Source organism: Phoca vitulina, unplaced genomic scaffold (genome assembly GCF_004348235.1).
Source record: "Phoca vitulina isolate PV1807 unplaced genomic scaffold, GSC_HSeal_1.0 scaffold28, whole genome shotgun sequence".
NCBI classification, from domain to species: domain Eukaryota; kingdom Metazoa; phylum Chordata; class Mammalia; order Carnivora; family Phocidae; genus Phoca; species Phoca vitulina.
This window is the reverse complement of record NW_022589731.1, coordinates 9,828,289-9,845,396: the sequence shown is the minus strand read 5'-3', so window position 1 is coordinate 9,845,396 and position 17,108 is coordinate 9,828,289. Positions and strand designations below refer to the sequence as shown.

The window sequence follows — 17,108 nt, the reverse complement described above, 5'->3', positions numbered from 1 at the left end:
AGAGGCAGATCATTGCACGAGTCCCAACAAATGGGTCCCCCAGGCAGTTGCTGGAGGCGTCCTCATCCTTCTGGTGTATACCTGAGACTTTCCCACCCTTTCCCTTACACTTTTATTTTCCCCTGACTCCTATTTTCTCTTCTCTCTTTTCCTTTTCCCTGTTATCTATGCCTCTTGTCACTTGCCAGTGAGTGTTTAGCCCCAGTCATGACAGAACTCAAAAGACAAAATGCTTGATTCAGTGGCAAGGTTTCAATAACGCTTTCTGTGAAATAGGAAGGAGAGAGATAGGAAGAGAGTGTATTTTAATTTGTGCTTTCTAGGTGCTATACCTACAGGGTGGGGGGAGATTTTGCAGACATAGTAGAAAAGCCCCCATTTCAAAAAATGTTATCAAGGGCTCAAGAAATATAGCTGCTCATAATCTATTTATTAATCTTAAAAAAACATAGTATTTCTAATTTTGCTGGGTTTAAAATCATTCCTCTTCGGAGTGAAAGTGAACTCTTAATACAAAGGGGCTATGGTAAATGAATTTGGTCTTGGAGATTTCTCTCAGAAAATGCCACAATATGGTATATTTTAAGTATCAGAGTGAGCCACAGTGCCATCTACGGCCATCTGAATTAGAAAGCAGAATTTTGCTACTTTGACAATCTCCGAAGACTAGGAAGATAGAAAGCCCTCTCGCTACAGAATGCCCTGACAAAAATCTTGCCCCAAATCTGTATTTTTAAGACATATGGAAAGACTATTTCCTTAGAATCTACCTGAGGGGGTAATAATCAGCTAAAAAGACATAAATTTGTGAATCTTATGACATAAACACTTTGAAGTTACATACTTTCATGAGGATAATCTGACTGGAGAGCCTATAGCAAAATGATTAACCATAACCCAAGACTCATCAATCAATTCCTTATGTTTTTAAAAAAAAAACCTGAGAAAATAAGAATTATTTATTAAATTAAATATTTATTAAATTAAATATTATTTATTAAATTAAATTATTAAAAAAGAGTATTTTTTTCTAATCTGAGTCTTTTTTGACTGTAGTTCAAAAATAGTTTAAAAGTTATTTCATAATCAAAAACTCTACATACCGTGTGACATGATGATCATAAGATTTAAGTTGATATCACAAGCTATGGGTAAAATTAGAAATTTTTCAACCTGGCCACAAAAGAACCTTCAATTTTCTCCCTAAACAAGAGAAATCCTCTCGTAATTCTACTATCAAGTTGTAAGTTATTTTCCCCACACCAATGCACAGCTATCATCATTTGGAACCAAGTAGATTTTCTCTTTCTTTCTGTTCCAAATTCACTCGGCTTACTGCCAAGAGAAAATACAGACACGGGGGAGGCAAAGAGCAATTCTGTTAAGATCAATGAAGATGTTGGCCATAACAGAATCCTATTTATCCATCACATCCGTACTTCTTTTTCTGATTAGAGATTACTAGCAATTTCTTGACAATTCTTGAACAAAATTAAGTTACAATCAGTCTTGCAAGACTTCACAAGGGAAGGAAAAAAAAAAAAATATATATATATATATATATATAGTTTTTCCTACTAAATCTAAAAACAAAACACACACACACACACACACACACTTTATAACTATTCCATTCTTAAAAGTGGTTTTAATATGCCTGTTTCCAAAGCAGTTAAAAGTGAATATTTACAGACAAAAAAAAATTCATGTGAAGATGTTCTATTGGCACTGTCTTAAGAGGTCAAAGGCACAGTCTATTTAGTAGCATGAAATTAAAGGCTGAGGGTTTTGTTTTGCTCTAAGCTCAAGTGAAAGTTTAAAATGCTCGTTTTGCCACCTAGGGAGAAAAACTATGCTATGCTATGCTCTGGTTATGTTTTCATGCTATGGCTTCTGTTTTCCCCAAATAAAGGTTATCATAGCACGTAACTTTAAACCAAAAGGAAATTAATTTTAAAGCAATTTCTTAATTGATACAAAAGAAATGTGGGCAACTGTTACTGTAAAATACTGGATTTGCCAACTTAAAAAAAGTATGTAAAGTAATAGCACTGAAGATTTGAAAGAAAAAAATGAAAATAAGTTAAAATGGCACTGCAACTCTCAGGAAAGAAGAGCTTCATCCTTTCAGATGCTTCACCTAATATAAAGAAACCACATTACCCTGCACGTGTAGTCTTTCAATGGTTCTGAATCACAACTGAGATAAAGGCTGAGCTCAACTTAACCAGCGAGGCTTTACTGAGCTCTCAAGCTCATCAAGCTCTGATGCCCGAGTCACGCTGTACCAGTCAAATCGTAAAGTCCGGGAGTGGGCGCTGGGCCTCAGGATTTTCTACGGTCCCCAGATGATTCAATGCGTAGCAAAGTTTGGAACTAAGGCACCAGCCCCATATTTTACACCTGATGTGATATCAGACACTTTGGGCCTCCCCTTCCTCCTTTCCATCAATACCACCCCCCCCCCTTTGTTTACCTGGTACTTCCAACCTGAATCAATCCTGCTTCTCTCATGTTCCTTCTCGTCCTTCAAGTCTCAGTTTGGGGCTGTGACCTGCTCGTGGAACCTTCAGTTCCACGGGGCTGCCCCTCCCTGAAAGCATGCCCTCTCATACACTATCCCATCAGAGCCTCTCCAATTTCACTTACCACATTATTATAAAGACTGCGAGCTTCTTGAAAAATATGTCTTACTCATCTTTTGACCACTTACTCAATGCTTGACACATAATGGATACTAAGTATACATAAATTATTTATAGTAATCTATTACAAAACAACAACAAATTGTTCAAAACCACCAAAATTCAAACCATGAGTGAAGTGGATAGAAAGAACACAAGCGTGAAAGTTCTCTTCCTCAGCTTCCTAATTTGTTCTTTATTTTTTTTTTCAACATTTATTTATGTAAGTCATCTCTACGCCCAATGTGGGGCTCGAACTCACAACCCAAAATCAAGAGTCTCATGCTCTTCTAACTGAGCCAGCCAGGCGCCCCATCATTTGTTCTTTAGTTTGAAATTAATTCTAATATTATTTGTTTTACTAGTGAGAATTTAAATAATTTTAGCTTCCACCATATTCTTTCTAGTTGTGTACTATCTTGCCTTATATATTTGGGTGTATTCTAAACCAAATTCTCAGCACATGACAATGTTTGGAACTTTTAAATATCAAGCTATTCGGTTGTCTTTAGGTAGGCTAAAGCCCATTCTTTGTTACTATTAATGACAATATTTAACAGGTACTATAGAATCTCCCACCTTCTCCTTCTCAATGCTGGTATGTATGTTAGGCCAGTGACATAAGAATGCAAAAATAGTGACTTCTGATAGTTTCTGGAAAATGTCAGTTATCAGAAATTAGGGAAAGAATGGGAAGGAAATCCAAAGTAAATAATTTAACATGTATTTTTAACTCTAGATGAAAAACTCAGCACAACCATAGCTCTAATTAGTCATATGAAACATGTAATAAAGTGATATAAAATAACATACAGTACCATGATTCTTCTACTTTATAATTCTGAATCTCCTACCACAAGGTCAAAGAGAAACTGCTTATATAGATTAATTTCTAAGATGTTTTTTACAAAACAAAATGCACTAGAATATAAAAGCACTGCAACTTACAAGGTCATATCTGAGAATAAGAAGAAAGATTTCAAGTCTCAATCCTTTGTGTAGATGGCAGTTAGTCTACTGAAGCACTGAGAAAGAAGGTTTACATTTTTGGATTATTGAAGGAATCTTCTGGCTTTACCACCTCTAAACTCTTTAATTCTAGGATCACCACTTGTGCACAGGGAAGTCACTGACTAAAAATTAGTGCCGTTCTCAAAGTCCTTGCACAGTTCTTATTTTATTTGACATTCCTATTTACCCATTAGGGAGGCAGAACCGATATGATGATCTAAATTTGCAGATACAGAAACTGCAGCACAGGATGAATATGCCACATCTGAGGTCTCAAGCCTACAGTTCCTGGGCTATTCTCACAATTTCACACTTCCTCTTCTGACGAAGTAGTCCATGACCAAATTTAGCTTGCACACAGTATCAGAAAAATATGGGATGGACCATTTCTAACAAATGTCTAACAATATATACATGATTGTTTTGAAGTGTAAATAAAGCCGTCAAATAGGGGCCCTGGATCAGACAGCATTTGAAATGAATAGCACTGAATCATGTTCTTTAAAAAAATGGAGAAAAAGAAAAATTTAAGCTTCACTGAAACTAAATAGAATATAATCTGTAAGATTCTAATTATGGAGATAGTTTTCTCCTTTCTAAGCTTCACTTTAAAAAGCACATACGTCCATAAATAAGACAAACCTAGTCTTACTTCAGCTGAAATTTATTTGTAGACTAAGTTTATACAAAAGGATCAAAATAAGAAAACAATGAAACAAAAAATGTCAGTCATTCAGTATGCAGAAATGCAATGTTCCATTACGAAAGTCAAAGAGTATGAGGTAAAAAATTCAGAAGAGATTGGCAAAGAGGTCTCTTGTTTTAAAGCACATAATACATTTTTCAGGAACTCATTTCATTTCTATAATCAGACATTTCACACCAAGGCCAATGCCATGCAGTGTAACATTCCAAACCATAAAATCTGACACTCACTCCATTTTAAGAATGCAATTACAGAGCAAATTCTTCATAACCAATAATAGAAATCTCCATTTTCTTTTCTCTTCTTTTGCTTTGTCAAATATTTATTTACTTAGTTTAGTGGAGGGGGGCAAGGGTAGAGGGAGAGGGTGAGGGAGTCTCAAGCAGGCTCTCCACGCTGAGCTCGGAGCCCGATGTGGGCTCAATCCCTGAGATCATGACTTGAGCCCAAACCAAGAGTCAGATGCTCAGCCGACTGCACCACCCAGGTGCCCCCCAAATCTCCATTTTCATAGTAGATTTCTAAGTCCCAGATTTGCAAATGTGAATTTGCAAAGACATGAGGAACTTCAAGAACTAATAAAACGCACTAAGGATGGGGTCCCATTTCTTGATGTTCCTAAATTTGACCACACTTAAGCATTTCAGAGAGATGTCTAGAAAAGCTTTTAATCCATGATCTTATGAACTTCTTAAAGGAAAAGCCAAAAGAGCAATTTGACTCCACATTTGTTATTTGTTTTTACTCTTAAATATGATTCTTCCATTTGGGGGAACTAAAACACACAAAGTTAAACAAAACAACCTAAGCAAAAAAATGAGACCGTTTCCTGGTAGGCTTTTAAGGACTTGGAATCCAGAGAAAAAAGTCTCTGGTTGGAATCTCTTCTACCCCATTTTAACTTCTTGTACAGGGAAGCTGAAAATAGTCGACATGGCAAAGCTCTTCAGCTAGTATTCCACAGTTTAAAACCCTTCACCTGAGAGATCACTTCTGGCTTGTCTTCAGCAGCAGCAGCCCAATGCTCCTGAAAGCGATATGCTAAGTCAGAAGTGCCTAATCTGTTTTAAGTTTTGTTCTGAACCTCACAAACGTAGAACTAGATAAAAGACAATAAGAATGGCATAAAGAGCAACTGAGGATTCACAAAAAAAGAAGTAAAAGTCAGAACCACCATGTGTCATTCCCAGTTGCTAATTTACGTCAATGTAGCAAAGCACAAAATTGACACACTTTATTAGAATATGTTTGTAACCCTAGGACTTAAGTAGGAAACTTCTAGTTCAGTCCTTGGTGTTACATAATGCAGGTGTGAGTTTCAAGATCCCTAGAACATAAGCTTTAAGAGGGTGATGAACATGTGGGCAACGGTTCTGTGTGGAGCCATGACCTTGAGGCTTTGGGTTGCTCCAGCATCATCACTACCAGATCATCACCGTCCCACTTCACTGTTTGGCATTTACCAGGAGAGTGACTGGCAAGTACTTTGATAAAAAAGCATTTCATTTAAAAATCAATGAGCTACTTTTCTTTCCAAGGAAAGTATACCACACATGAAAAATGAGAATGACTCAAAGGCAAAACCAAGTAAAAAGGCTTGTCTCTAAAACTACTTAGTGCTTTTCCAAGAGAATTACACAGGGGTTCCGCAACTCTTGATAACGCAGCCTCTGACCATATATTTACAGAATATCAGACTATTTTTGACCATGGGACAGTTTATAAGCAACCAGTAAAAAGTTTACTATTCATGAGCAAACAATTTAACATTAAAACAGAGCTGGCTTTTTGACGATGGCAATTAGCTTCTTCATGTTCCAAACACCAAATAACATTTTCCCATTAATTTTTAAACCAATGTGGCTTTAACTTAAAATAAACTGTACATCAAAAGAATGGAAAATAAACAGCCAGGAATACAATTTGACGAATTGGATTTATTTAGTTTATTTATCTAAACAGGGACCATTGGATCTCTTTAATAGGCTGACAGTTGCACTGGGCTGGTTAATAAAACATTCAACAGTGTCTTCAGCCAATATAGAAATGCAAATCCCATCAGAAATATTTTATTCATGAGGCAGTAATTTCAGTTACTACCAGTGTCTTAAAAAAAAAAAAAAAAAAAAAAGGCACTTTGCAAATAAACAGTGCCATCTAGTGACTAACAATGAAGCCAAATTTGCCACAGGCTTACGATTAATCTTTCAAAAATCTTAACCTGTTTTTACCTTTCCTCTTCATTTCTTAGGTGAGATCAGAGAGGCTAGGCAAAACAAGCAAACAACAGAAAAGTCGATAATAATTTGTTAAGTCATTTAAGAAGGATTATAAGCAGAGACAACTGCATTAAAACCAATAAGCTTTCTATTCTTTTGTTTGTGTTAAAGCAATTTAGCACTGTAAAAATACACTTCATCTGCTTAGAAAACTCAAACTGCTAGAGATGCCATAATGTCGTGGCAAAAATTTGCTCTCTCTGCCATAAAATGGCACTATAACTTTAATTCCAATGATTAAAAAAAATTCATAAGTTTAGGTAAGAATAAATATTCCAATAAAATTGCACAGTCCAATGAGAGATCTGACACCAATTAAATGACTTACATGCACAGAACATGTGAGTGCACGCACACAGATGTATTTGCATCAGTATACACTTCAGCGTGGTGAATGACTACAGTGGATGTGGAAGTTTTTTTTGCAGGTAATTTGGACGTGGAAGTTATTTTTGCAGGTGAGAAGGGTCAAGAACATGAACCTTTACAGCATCTTGGATTAGGAGACCAGAGTGACACACATGCACAGATCAGCCCCCTTCTGGTATCACTACAGCCGAAAATAGCCTTTTGGTTTCTTCCCTATCCAGTGGGTCCATTTCCTGTGCCAGCCTCTGGATTTATCGGAGGCTCCGTGAGTAGAAGATTTACCAGGGTCAGTGCCTAGAATGAGAACCCTACAAACAAAGAAGGCCACTGGCCTGATGATTTTTTTTTTTAACAGTTTCATACAGCAGGGCTTTAGGAACAACTGTCTTAAGGAAATAATTACAAACGAGGAAAATCACATACGTGCACATAAATGTAGTGTTACTTTCTCCCTTAAGGGCCAAGTCATATCAAGATAACTAATATAGTCTTCAGTTTGTGTTTAAGAAATATTGAAAATGTAAAATGAGTTCAGTTTTAGACAGATATGGAGAGCCAGGAATATCTGCTTGCCTTACCAATATTAATATATCTTCCATGGAAGAGTAGCTTAGAGAAAGAAATCTCAGTTGTGTCTAATTTTAGAGTTGTAAAATCTCCATAATGACAAGTAACAGTATCTTTCTCATACAGTTGTGGATTAAATGAGTAATGTATTTAAAGTATCCAGCCCTGGGTGGCCTATGATTTTATTTCTCATCACATTCTAACACAGAGAAGATATGGAGAAAGTACAACAAAAATGATCTGATGACTCACACTAAAAATGTAATTCCAAGGGATATTTTAATAAGAGCCATAATATTGTTGAAACCCTTTGACTTGATAATCTGCCCTCTGAGAAATGACCCTGATGAAATAATCCTGCTCTAATATGTTCATCGTAGCACAATAAGTTACAGAGGGAATAAATGGAAATATATTACAATTCAACAAAAGATGAACTAGTATCACTGATTGAAATATTATGCACCCACTAAAATGATTCTGAATTTATAGAACTGAAAAATACCAACGTTAGAATCTTGTGTTAAAAAAAGGCGGAAAAACCGTGAGTTGAGAAACATCATTATTATGTAAAATAAAACAATAAATTATGCAAGGGAGAGGGGAAGGGAAGACTGGAAGAAAACAAATCAAAACGTAAAATGTGCATCTTTTGGGGTAATAGGGATAAGGTGTTTTTTTTCTTCTTTCTACTCTTCTTTATTTTCAGAATATTCTATAATGAGCAGGTATTATTTTTACAGAGAATCAAAAAACAAATGTAATTTTTTAAAATGGTAAGCATATTTATTAAGTGCACATAGTGGAAGAAAATTTCTTTTCTGGAATGGTTCTGTCCACTTTGGCTGCCTTACTTCCTTCTAGAATACACTTATGTTCCTGCAAGAAGGATAAGCTGATGCTATAATTACAACATGTTACCTCTGACACTATCTAAATCTCTAAAACATGATTTCATGGTTTTCTACAGCTGCCACAGAATAGAAGTAAAATATCCCAGGGAGTCGTAAGAACAGAAAAGATAAAATGTAAACAGAAGCATCAAGTTCTTGACCTTTCAACAAAAATCAAAATTTAAAAGAGTTCAACTTTCTCATTTGCACTTCTTTAGTCTATCTTAGACTTTAAAAAAAAAAACAAAACAGAATACGGCTACTGGCTTCACTCATAAACTCGGATACTCAAGTTGTCCATTCACCTGTTAAAAGAGAGTGCAGGTAGTAGCAGTAAAAGCTTCAAGCTGTTCCACAACATCCTTTGAACCCTGACCTAAGGGACCAACTCCGATAGTCTGCAGGTAGTTGGGTTTCTAGGACCATTCAGCCTCACTGCTGAGACTGTCAATAGAAGTGCCATTCTCTGATGTAGACAGCTTTGCACTAGGAGCTGGTCTAACAATCACATCACATAGTCTGCCAAACAGGAAAAGGACAGCATTCGGGCACCAATGACCTGGGATAGAAGTGAACTTGAGACGGGGGCTAAAAAGCCCTACTTCTAACATTCATTACAATCAATTCCTCCACCCCAAATACTGTATGTGCATGTCCATCTTAAAGGAAGTTCAGCTTTGTTACAAGAAAAAAAGAATATGCAACTACATAAATATACCACAAGATGGCGCCAGCACCCCAGTACAATATCAGAGATGTAAAAGGCATTCAACACACCATGTCCTTATGTGACTTTTGGAACCTTATCCTGGTACATCATGTACTTGTTCCTTCTTTTTTTTCTTATGAGGCTTGGTCAAACATTTTATACAACGTTAGGTTTTTTGTTTGTACAAGTTTAGGGGTTTTTTGTTTGATTGATTTTATTTTCTTAAGAAATAGTAATCTTAAACTTGAAAAATCCTCTATTTTTCTAAAAATCCATATCCCCCACTTTTGGTTGGCTCATTTCCCTGGAATATCCTGACATGACACTGCTCTAGCTAACCTTACACCAATATTGAAGAAAGAAATTACCAGAACAATTTAAATATATGAATTCTCACTTAAAAATGTTTTCAAATACATAAAGAGGATATTAAATTGGTATTTATGGAAACATGAAGTTGGAGATGGGGGATTGCAAAGGATCATGGAGAAAACATAAGAAAGTGTGTTTAGATGATTTGATTCTGGCCCTGGCTCTAAACAACATTTGGTCTTCCTGGTCCTCCATTTCCTCATCTAAAAATAAGATGACTGGATTCTAACTTCTCTGGCCTAATATTCCCAACTTACACTGAGACCGTAAGAAGCCAAAAATAAACAACAGGAGGCTTTTGGAGGCCAAATGTCCAGGATAATAGAGTATCATCACGAATAGCAACAGTACAAAAGGGAACACAGTGATGAGCACTGCCTTCCCTTAACTTCCCACAATTATGAATACAAACTATAACCTGATTTTTAAAATCTTTTAAGCAGTTCTATTTATTCAGTTACAAATTAAAATATATGACATAAGTCATTGTAAACAGTAGATTATTATTTAATTTTCAGATGCACACAATTATCTGCTAAATACTAATAAACATTAAAAGTACACCAAACTTTTATGCCAGTCATGACAGAGTAATTGGTACACGACTAATCCTCCCACTCTAAACAACTCTAAAAATGGACAAAATGTATGTAACAATTGTTTTTCAAAAACTGGACAACAGGCAGTGTAGAAGTACAATCCTTTGGAGAAGAGAAGCACTTCAAATGAGCCTTACAATTGCTATGGTTCTCAGCCTGCAAGTACTTTCCAGACTACAGCACGTGCAGATAGAGTGCAGATGGAGCACAGCGTGTCACTGAGCTTAAGAGGCAGACACTGGAGTTTGGGATTGAGATGGAGAGAATTTAGCACAGTAATATAGAGAAGGGAGCTACACAGAGAAGGGGCTCCAGAAATCTATAAAGGGTTCTCCTTCAGCCTATGGCGGAAAATGAATTTGCATATGCGGAGGGCAAGATCCCACAAAGCCTTGCGGAGAACAAGTACTGGGGGGCTATGGATGGAATGGAGATTCTGGAGGTCACCCAAAGCAGGGAGACAGAATTCTGACCAAACACAAGCAGAGCAGTCATTGAATGCTCCAGTCATTCAAATGGAAGCCAAGAAAAGCCACACCTCAAAAGTAGGTCTACTCTAGACATGTCCTTAAACACTTTAACAATAGCCTTGAGAGGATCAATCTGATGTTAGTAAGTTATCTGCTTGCCCAAATAAAGCTCAACATTCTCTAGGGGGTACCTGGCTGGCTCAGTCGGTAGAACATGTGACCATTGATCTCAGGGTTGGGAGTTCAAGCCTGATGCTGGACATAGAGCTTACTTAAAAAAAGAAAAAGAAAAAAAATTCTCTAAAACATGCATTGACAGCAGAGGTGATAAAATGCCATGGAGGCAAAAATTGGTTCTTGGCAGGATGAAAAATTTTAGACATTACAGAGACATGGGGCCCTCCAAAGGGTCATAGTATGTACAGATATATATCTGTAGCATTAAAATTCCATGGCCATGGGAGGAGGAAGAGGAAATTGTGGGGGGAAAAAAGTCTAAAAAGGTTCCTTGAGGGGGTGGTGATAATGAAGAAAAGGTTGAGATGCACCACTCTAAAGGAAACCAACAAAATCTAGGCTTTTAACAATGTATGATCCATAATACCAAGCATGTGATAATAAAATTCCTAGACATGTGAAGAAGGAATGGAACAGAACAGAAAACCTACTAGCTGACCTGGATTTTATTCAGCAGGCAATGAGCAGTCCATGGGATTTTGTAGAACAATGTGACATATTCAGATCAGTGTGTTAGAAAGATAATTCGAGACTGGTGCAGAGCGTGGTTTAGAGCAGGAGAAGAACAGAAGGAGGAAAGGCTGCTACAAACATTGAGATGGAAAAACATGAGAGCTTCTAGTAGTGGAGATGAAAGTGGGAGATATTTGAGTGCAGGACTGCTAATTCTCAGTGATCAACTGGACGTGCAAAGTGATGGCGAGGGAGAAATTAAAGATTAACTTGGAAGTGACTGGAACTTGTCAAATTTAAGTGTTTGTGTTTAAGGGACTCTGGAATAAAGTAAGTAGTAAGAAGTATGAATCTAGAGCTATAGAGGTCTGAGTCAGAAATGCAGGTTGGTGTAGACCCAGTCATTGAAGCCACAGGAGTGGATGATGCCACACAGAGTAAGACACTGGGAGTCAGCGGAGAAGCCTGAAGAATCCAGTGTCTAAGCAACAGGCAGAGGAGGAGGAGGGGCCGAGAAAAGAAAACAAGTAGACGATAAGAGTCGAAGAAAGAAGTACTGAGCTGTCCTCTGCCCTTCCTCATCGGTGCAAATGATCCCCCAAGGTCTCGACGTCACAAGGGGAATAGCACATCTGCTTCATTTGCAATAACAATGAAGGACCATCTGTGCTATTTTTCTTGGGGTTCAATGTTTCTAGGTATAGCACCATAAGAAAGTTATCAAATGTTTTTAAGAAGATAGCCTTCATTCCTTTAAACATAAAAGAATTAAATATAAAAAGATAATATGAATCAAAAGGGAATTATGTACCTATTTTCTATACCCTGTTCGAATACCTCACGTGGTGTGGTAAGGAAAAGTGGAGGAAGCTGTAGAAGAGGCAAGGACCACTCACTTCTCAAAGACTTCTCATCAATCCAGAGTAAAAGCCAAGGTCTTTACCATGTCTACGACGCCCTTGTAGATCTTTCTTCTGCCTCCCTCTGTAAACACATGCGCCTCTTCCTCTCTCTCTCACGCCACAGAGAACACCCTAGCCAAAACAGCCATGACCACTGTGCTAGCCACTCTCACCCATTTACTCACTTTATTTTCATTTATAGCACTCATCACTCCCTGAAATTATGATATAGATGTATTTGTTTATTTGTTTCTTGTCTTTCCCACTAGAGTTTAAATTCCATGAGAACAAGAACTTTATCTTAATCACAGCTTTTTCCAAGCACTTAGAGCAATGTCTTACACACAGCTGGGCTTGAGAATGATGTGTTGAATGGCATGCAGAATCAATCTGAACTTCTTGGTTCTATCATGGATAAAATGAGGATAGCCATCCACATCTACTCTGTCTACTCCTCATACAATGAAACGAAATAGTGTATGTTAAAGCACTTTATAAACTTTAAGTCACTATACCATGGGAGGTGGGGGCTGGTAGTGGTAAAGGATGCCTCCTGACAATCGAAGAAATTTGTGCTAATAATTATCCACATAAATACATGAATTTTTAATGATAGCCTGGAGAACAGATGTTCAGATCACAGTTACTGATTCCATTTTTCTTTAGAACAGAAAATATGCCTAAGAAATATGTACCCAAGCATACAATATCCAAATACCAGATTTGGATCTAACCAGATTATATTCTTCAGGAGACAAAAAAAAACAATGAAGATTGAGCTAGCTGACTTATAAGCAACAGAAGCAATTTAATTTCTCAAAAAATTTTTAAGAAGAAAAGATTAAAACTAAATTCAGTGTTATGAGCTGAATTGTGTCTACTATCTCAATTTATATGTTGAGGTCCTAACCTTTGGTACCTCAGAAAGTGACTGCATCTGGAGAAGAGTTAACTGAGTTACAACAAGGTCACCAGGGTGGGCTCTAATCCAATGTGACCGGTCTCCTTCTAAGAAGAAGAAATCAGAACATAGACACAAACAGAGGGAAGACCATGTGAAGACCCAGGGAGAAGACAGCCATCTCCAAGCCAAGGAGAGAGGCCTCAGAAGAAACCAACCTTGCTGACACCTTGATCTCAGACTCTCAATCTCCAGAACTGTGAGAAAATAAATTTCTGTTGTTTAAACCATCCAGTCTGTGGTACTTTATCATGGCAGCCCTCACAAACTAATATAATTTGTTATTTTAGAAACCAAGAGAGAAATCTGTGTAAAGGAGTTTCATAAAGATGAGGTTAGCAAACTAAAATAATCCTCATAAATATTTTACTTTACTATCATCATTCATATTGAAACATTAATTTTAATTAGAATTGTCTAAGTATAAATTTGAGTTGTCAAATTCTCAAATCAATTTAAATTTTCTCATTATACCTCATATTCTCCCTAAGAGAACCCACCTTTCACAAAGCAATTAGAGAAGGTTTTATCTAGCACAGAGCACAGGAGCTAGGCAGTTATGCTTCTTTTCTGAATTTAGGCCCAGGGTGGATTCCAATTTTTTTTTTAATTAATGGAAAGACAATTTAAAAGGCAACTGCATCAGAGTCACTGACGTAGCCTATCTCAACTTCTCAAGAAAGTATTCATCAAAATATAAAATAAATATGCATAACTGCAAATCACCCTATCTCCAGATTCTAGGGGGATTTCTACTGGGTCTGGTACCACTGTGGTCTAGAAGACCCAGCCTCCATAAGCAAAACACTTAAGGCAGGAACAGAGGCAGAAAGACCCTCATAAATTCTTGACTTTCTTTATGAATTTGGACCCCAGGGTCAGAAATGAAGTTGATTCACATACCAAGACATGACTCCTCTGTCATTTACAGGTAAAGCTCAGTTCTTCATCTGTATCTTTTTTTTTTTAAGTAGTAAATACACATAACATAAAATTTGCCATCTGAACCATTTTTAAGTGTACAGTTTAGTAGTGTTAAATATATTCACATGTTGAGCAACTGATCTCTAGAACCTTTCACCTTGCAAAACTAAAACTCTACACCCATTAAACAATAACTGCCAGTTTCCCCCTCTCTCCAGTCCCTAGTAACCACCATTCTACTTTGTCTCTTATCTTTGACTACTCTAGGTACATAATATAAACAGAATCATATACTGTTTGTCTTTCATGATTGGCTTATTTCACTTAGCATAATGTTCTCAAGCATGTCATGTCATGTCATGTCATATCATGTCATAGCATACGTTAGAATTTCCACCATTTTTAAGGCTGAGTAATATGCATGTACCATATTTTGTTTATCCATTCATTTGCTGCTGGACACCTGGGTTACTTCCATCTTCTGGTTTTGTGAATAATGCTGCAATGAACATGGGTGTGCAAATATAAAAACCCTGCTTTCGATTCTTTTGGATATATATCCAGAAGTGGAACTGCTCAGCTCTATCTTTCAAACTCCTATTACTTTTTAATTACTAACAATTTCAACATTTTATGTTTAAATTTGCATTCTTAAATTTGTATAAAGTAGGTAGAGTTGAAAGTCGGATACATAGGAAGAGAAAGCTAAATATTCTCTTGGAGCAACTGGTATAAAGGATCACTTGTATAAATAATTAGTTGAATTACTTTTGTCCTTTTGGTGGGAGGAGTGTAACACATCCTTTTAAGACTCTAATAAAGCCTATGGCGCCTATCCCAGGAGAAAAGTGCACATGGGAATGGACATCCAAAAATACCTATATAATTTCAGGACATTCATGTGCCCCTGAAGTCCATCTATGAACACTGCAGCTGAAAGGCTGCAGACTAAGAAAAGCCCAAAATTGGGTTTCAAAATTCTAATAAATGCTAAGGATCAATAAATACTTTCTAAACTCAGAGGACGACATGCTTTGGATCTATCTGTGAGTCAGCAATCCAACGTACCTCATATTCCATCATTAGCTAGCTCTTCAAGCATTTTTAGACCCCCAAGCCATAAATTATAAAAACTGTGCTGTCTCTTGCACCGGCTCCCAGAGACTATGCATATCAGGCTAACTGAGGTGTGTGGAGGAAACAACAGAAAACAGAGGTGAAAATGCAGTTTAAAGATTGGTAAATATGACAGAGAGGGGGAATCTGACTCACAAAATCTGTTTCAAGTTTGCCCATTTCTTGCTTGTAGCTTCGCATCCTGTTGCTGTACATTGCTCGACTCTGGGGTGGTATCTCTCGGACTTCCAGATCCATCTGTTCAAGCTGGCAGGGTGAGAGGAAAACGTGACTTAAATCGTATGCTTATACCTTATTTGGCCAGACATTTAGAGCTGAAAGGATTTAATCCCAATTTCTCGTTTTACACCTGAGGAGCCAGGCCGAGGGAGCTAGCTGCCTATGATCAAATAACAATGGGACTGCTTTGGGGTCTAACTTTTGTTTACGTCAACAAATAAATAGTTCCTGAGTGCTTGCTAGTGACATACAGAGTGCCAAAGCACTCACTTTGTCAAGAATGTTTGGTTTTTTTTCAAACATATGCATTAATCCAAACATCCTCAATAATAACAATTTTAATACCTTTGGTGTGTTCTAGCATTCAATCTAACCTCACCTGGTTTGGTCTTCTGACACCCAAACCACCAACCAGGACTATGGGAACATAAAACAAACCATTATTTCTACCCTAAATCTAGAAAATGTCAGCTCAGCCTTAGTCATTTGGTGAAAATTCTTCTGGAAACTCTTTTCTGATTAGGAAAATCACATGCCAACCAGTATGTGATCTCAACCTTCAGCCTAACTCCTTCTACTTTATAACCATGTTATGGCATTAAATGGATACAGTAATTTACTAAATTACACAAAGCTCGCTGATATCACAACCGCATACTTCTCAAGAATCTGGCATTAATAACACTTTGGATACAACACATGCGCATTTACTGAGAGGCAATACAGAAAGAGTGTGACGGTTAAGAACACAGGCGTTTGATTCAGACACCTGCATCCACATCATAGGCTCCACTACTTACTAGTTGTGCAGTCTCGGATGGGTTTATTAACTCCTCTGGGCCTTACTTTTCTCATTTCTAAAAATAGCAAGTCTTTTGTAGGACAGCTGTAAATATTATATGGTGTAATTCCTATAATGTGCTTACAACAATGTCTCTTGCTTGGTAATGACTAGATTAATGTTAATAATAGTAGAGATGATTACTGATGATGCAGAAGAAATACAGCAAGTATAGACACAAGGTATCAGAGGTAGCTTATTTATACTTGGCATTAAAAAATAAAACCCACCACCACCAGCAAATTGGCTCAGGCCATGTCAAATAAACTCACATCCAAAAATGCTGCTTATATTTTACCTTTTAAAGCATTCTAATGAGTTATTTCCATGACTACTATAAGCTTATCACTAATAAAACTCTTACTTGTCCAGCATTAGAGACTGAATAATGATAGTAGCTCTCAGATAAACCAGAAAACCATGTTTTAATTCATGGGTCTTAATTTTTATTGAGAGAGAGAGAGTTTTAATTAGATTTAAACAGTGACTACTTAAATTATTGCCCTGCCTCAACATAAATGTGAAGCACCAATAAATTAAATTACTCAGCAAGGCAATTTTTTAAAATACTTCTCTCGGGGTGCCTGGGTGGCTCAGTCGGTTGGGCGTCTGCCGCTCAGGTCATGATCCCAGGGTCCTGGGATTGAGCCCCGTGTCAGGCTCCTCGCTCAGCGGGGAGCCTACTTCTCCCTCTGCCTGCCGCTCCCCCATGCTTGTGACCTCTCTCTCTTTCTAATGAACAAATAAAAATCTTTTTTAAAAATTAAAAAAAAAA

General features: G+C 37.1%; 1 protein-coding gene across 6 annotated transcripts in view; it reads right to left on the bottom strand.

Moving 5' to 3' along the window:
• Positions 1-17,108, bottom strand: part of VTI1A (vesicle transport through interaction with t-SNAREs 1A) — a 353,802-nt gene that overhangs the window by 322,889 nt on the left and 13,805 nt on the right. For all 6 annotated transcript variants that reach the window (XM_032423170.1, XM_032423169.1, XM_032423174.1 and 3 more), the window contains exon 3: positions 15,409-15,519. In XM_032423170.1, the coding sequence (XP_032279061.1) occupies positions 15,409-15,519 (111 nt within the window). The remainder of the gene's footprint in view (positions 1-15,408; positions 15,520-17,108) is intronic.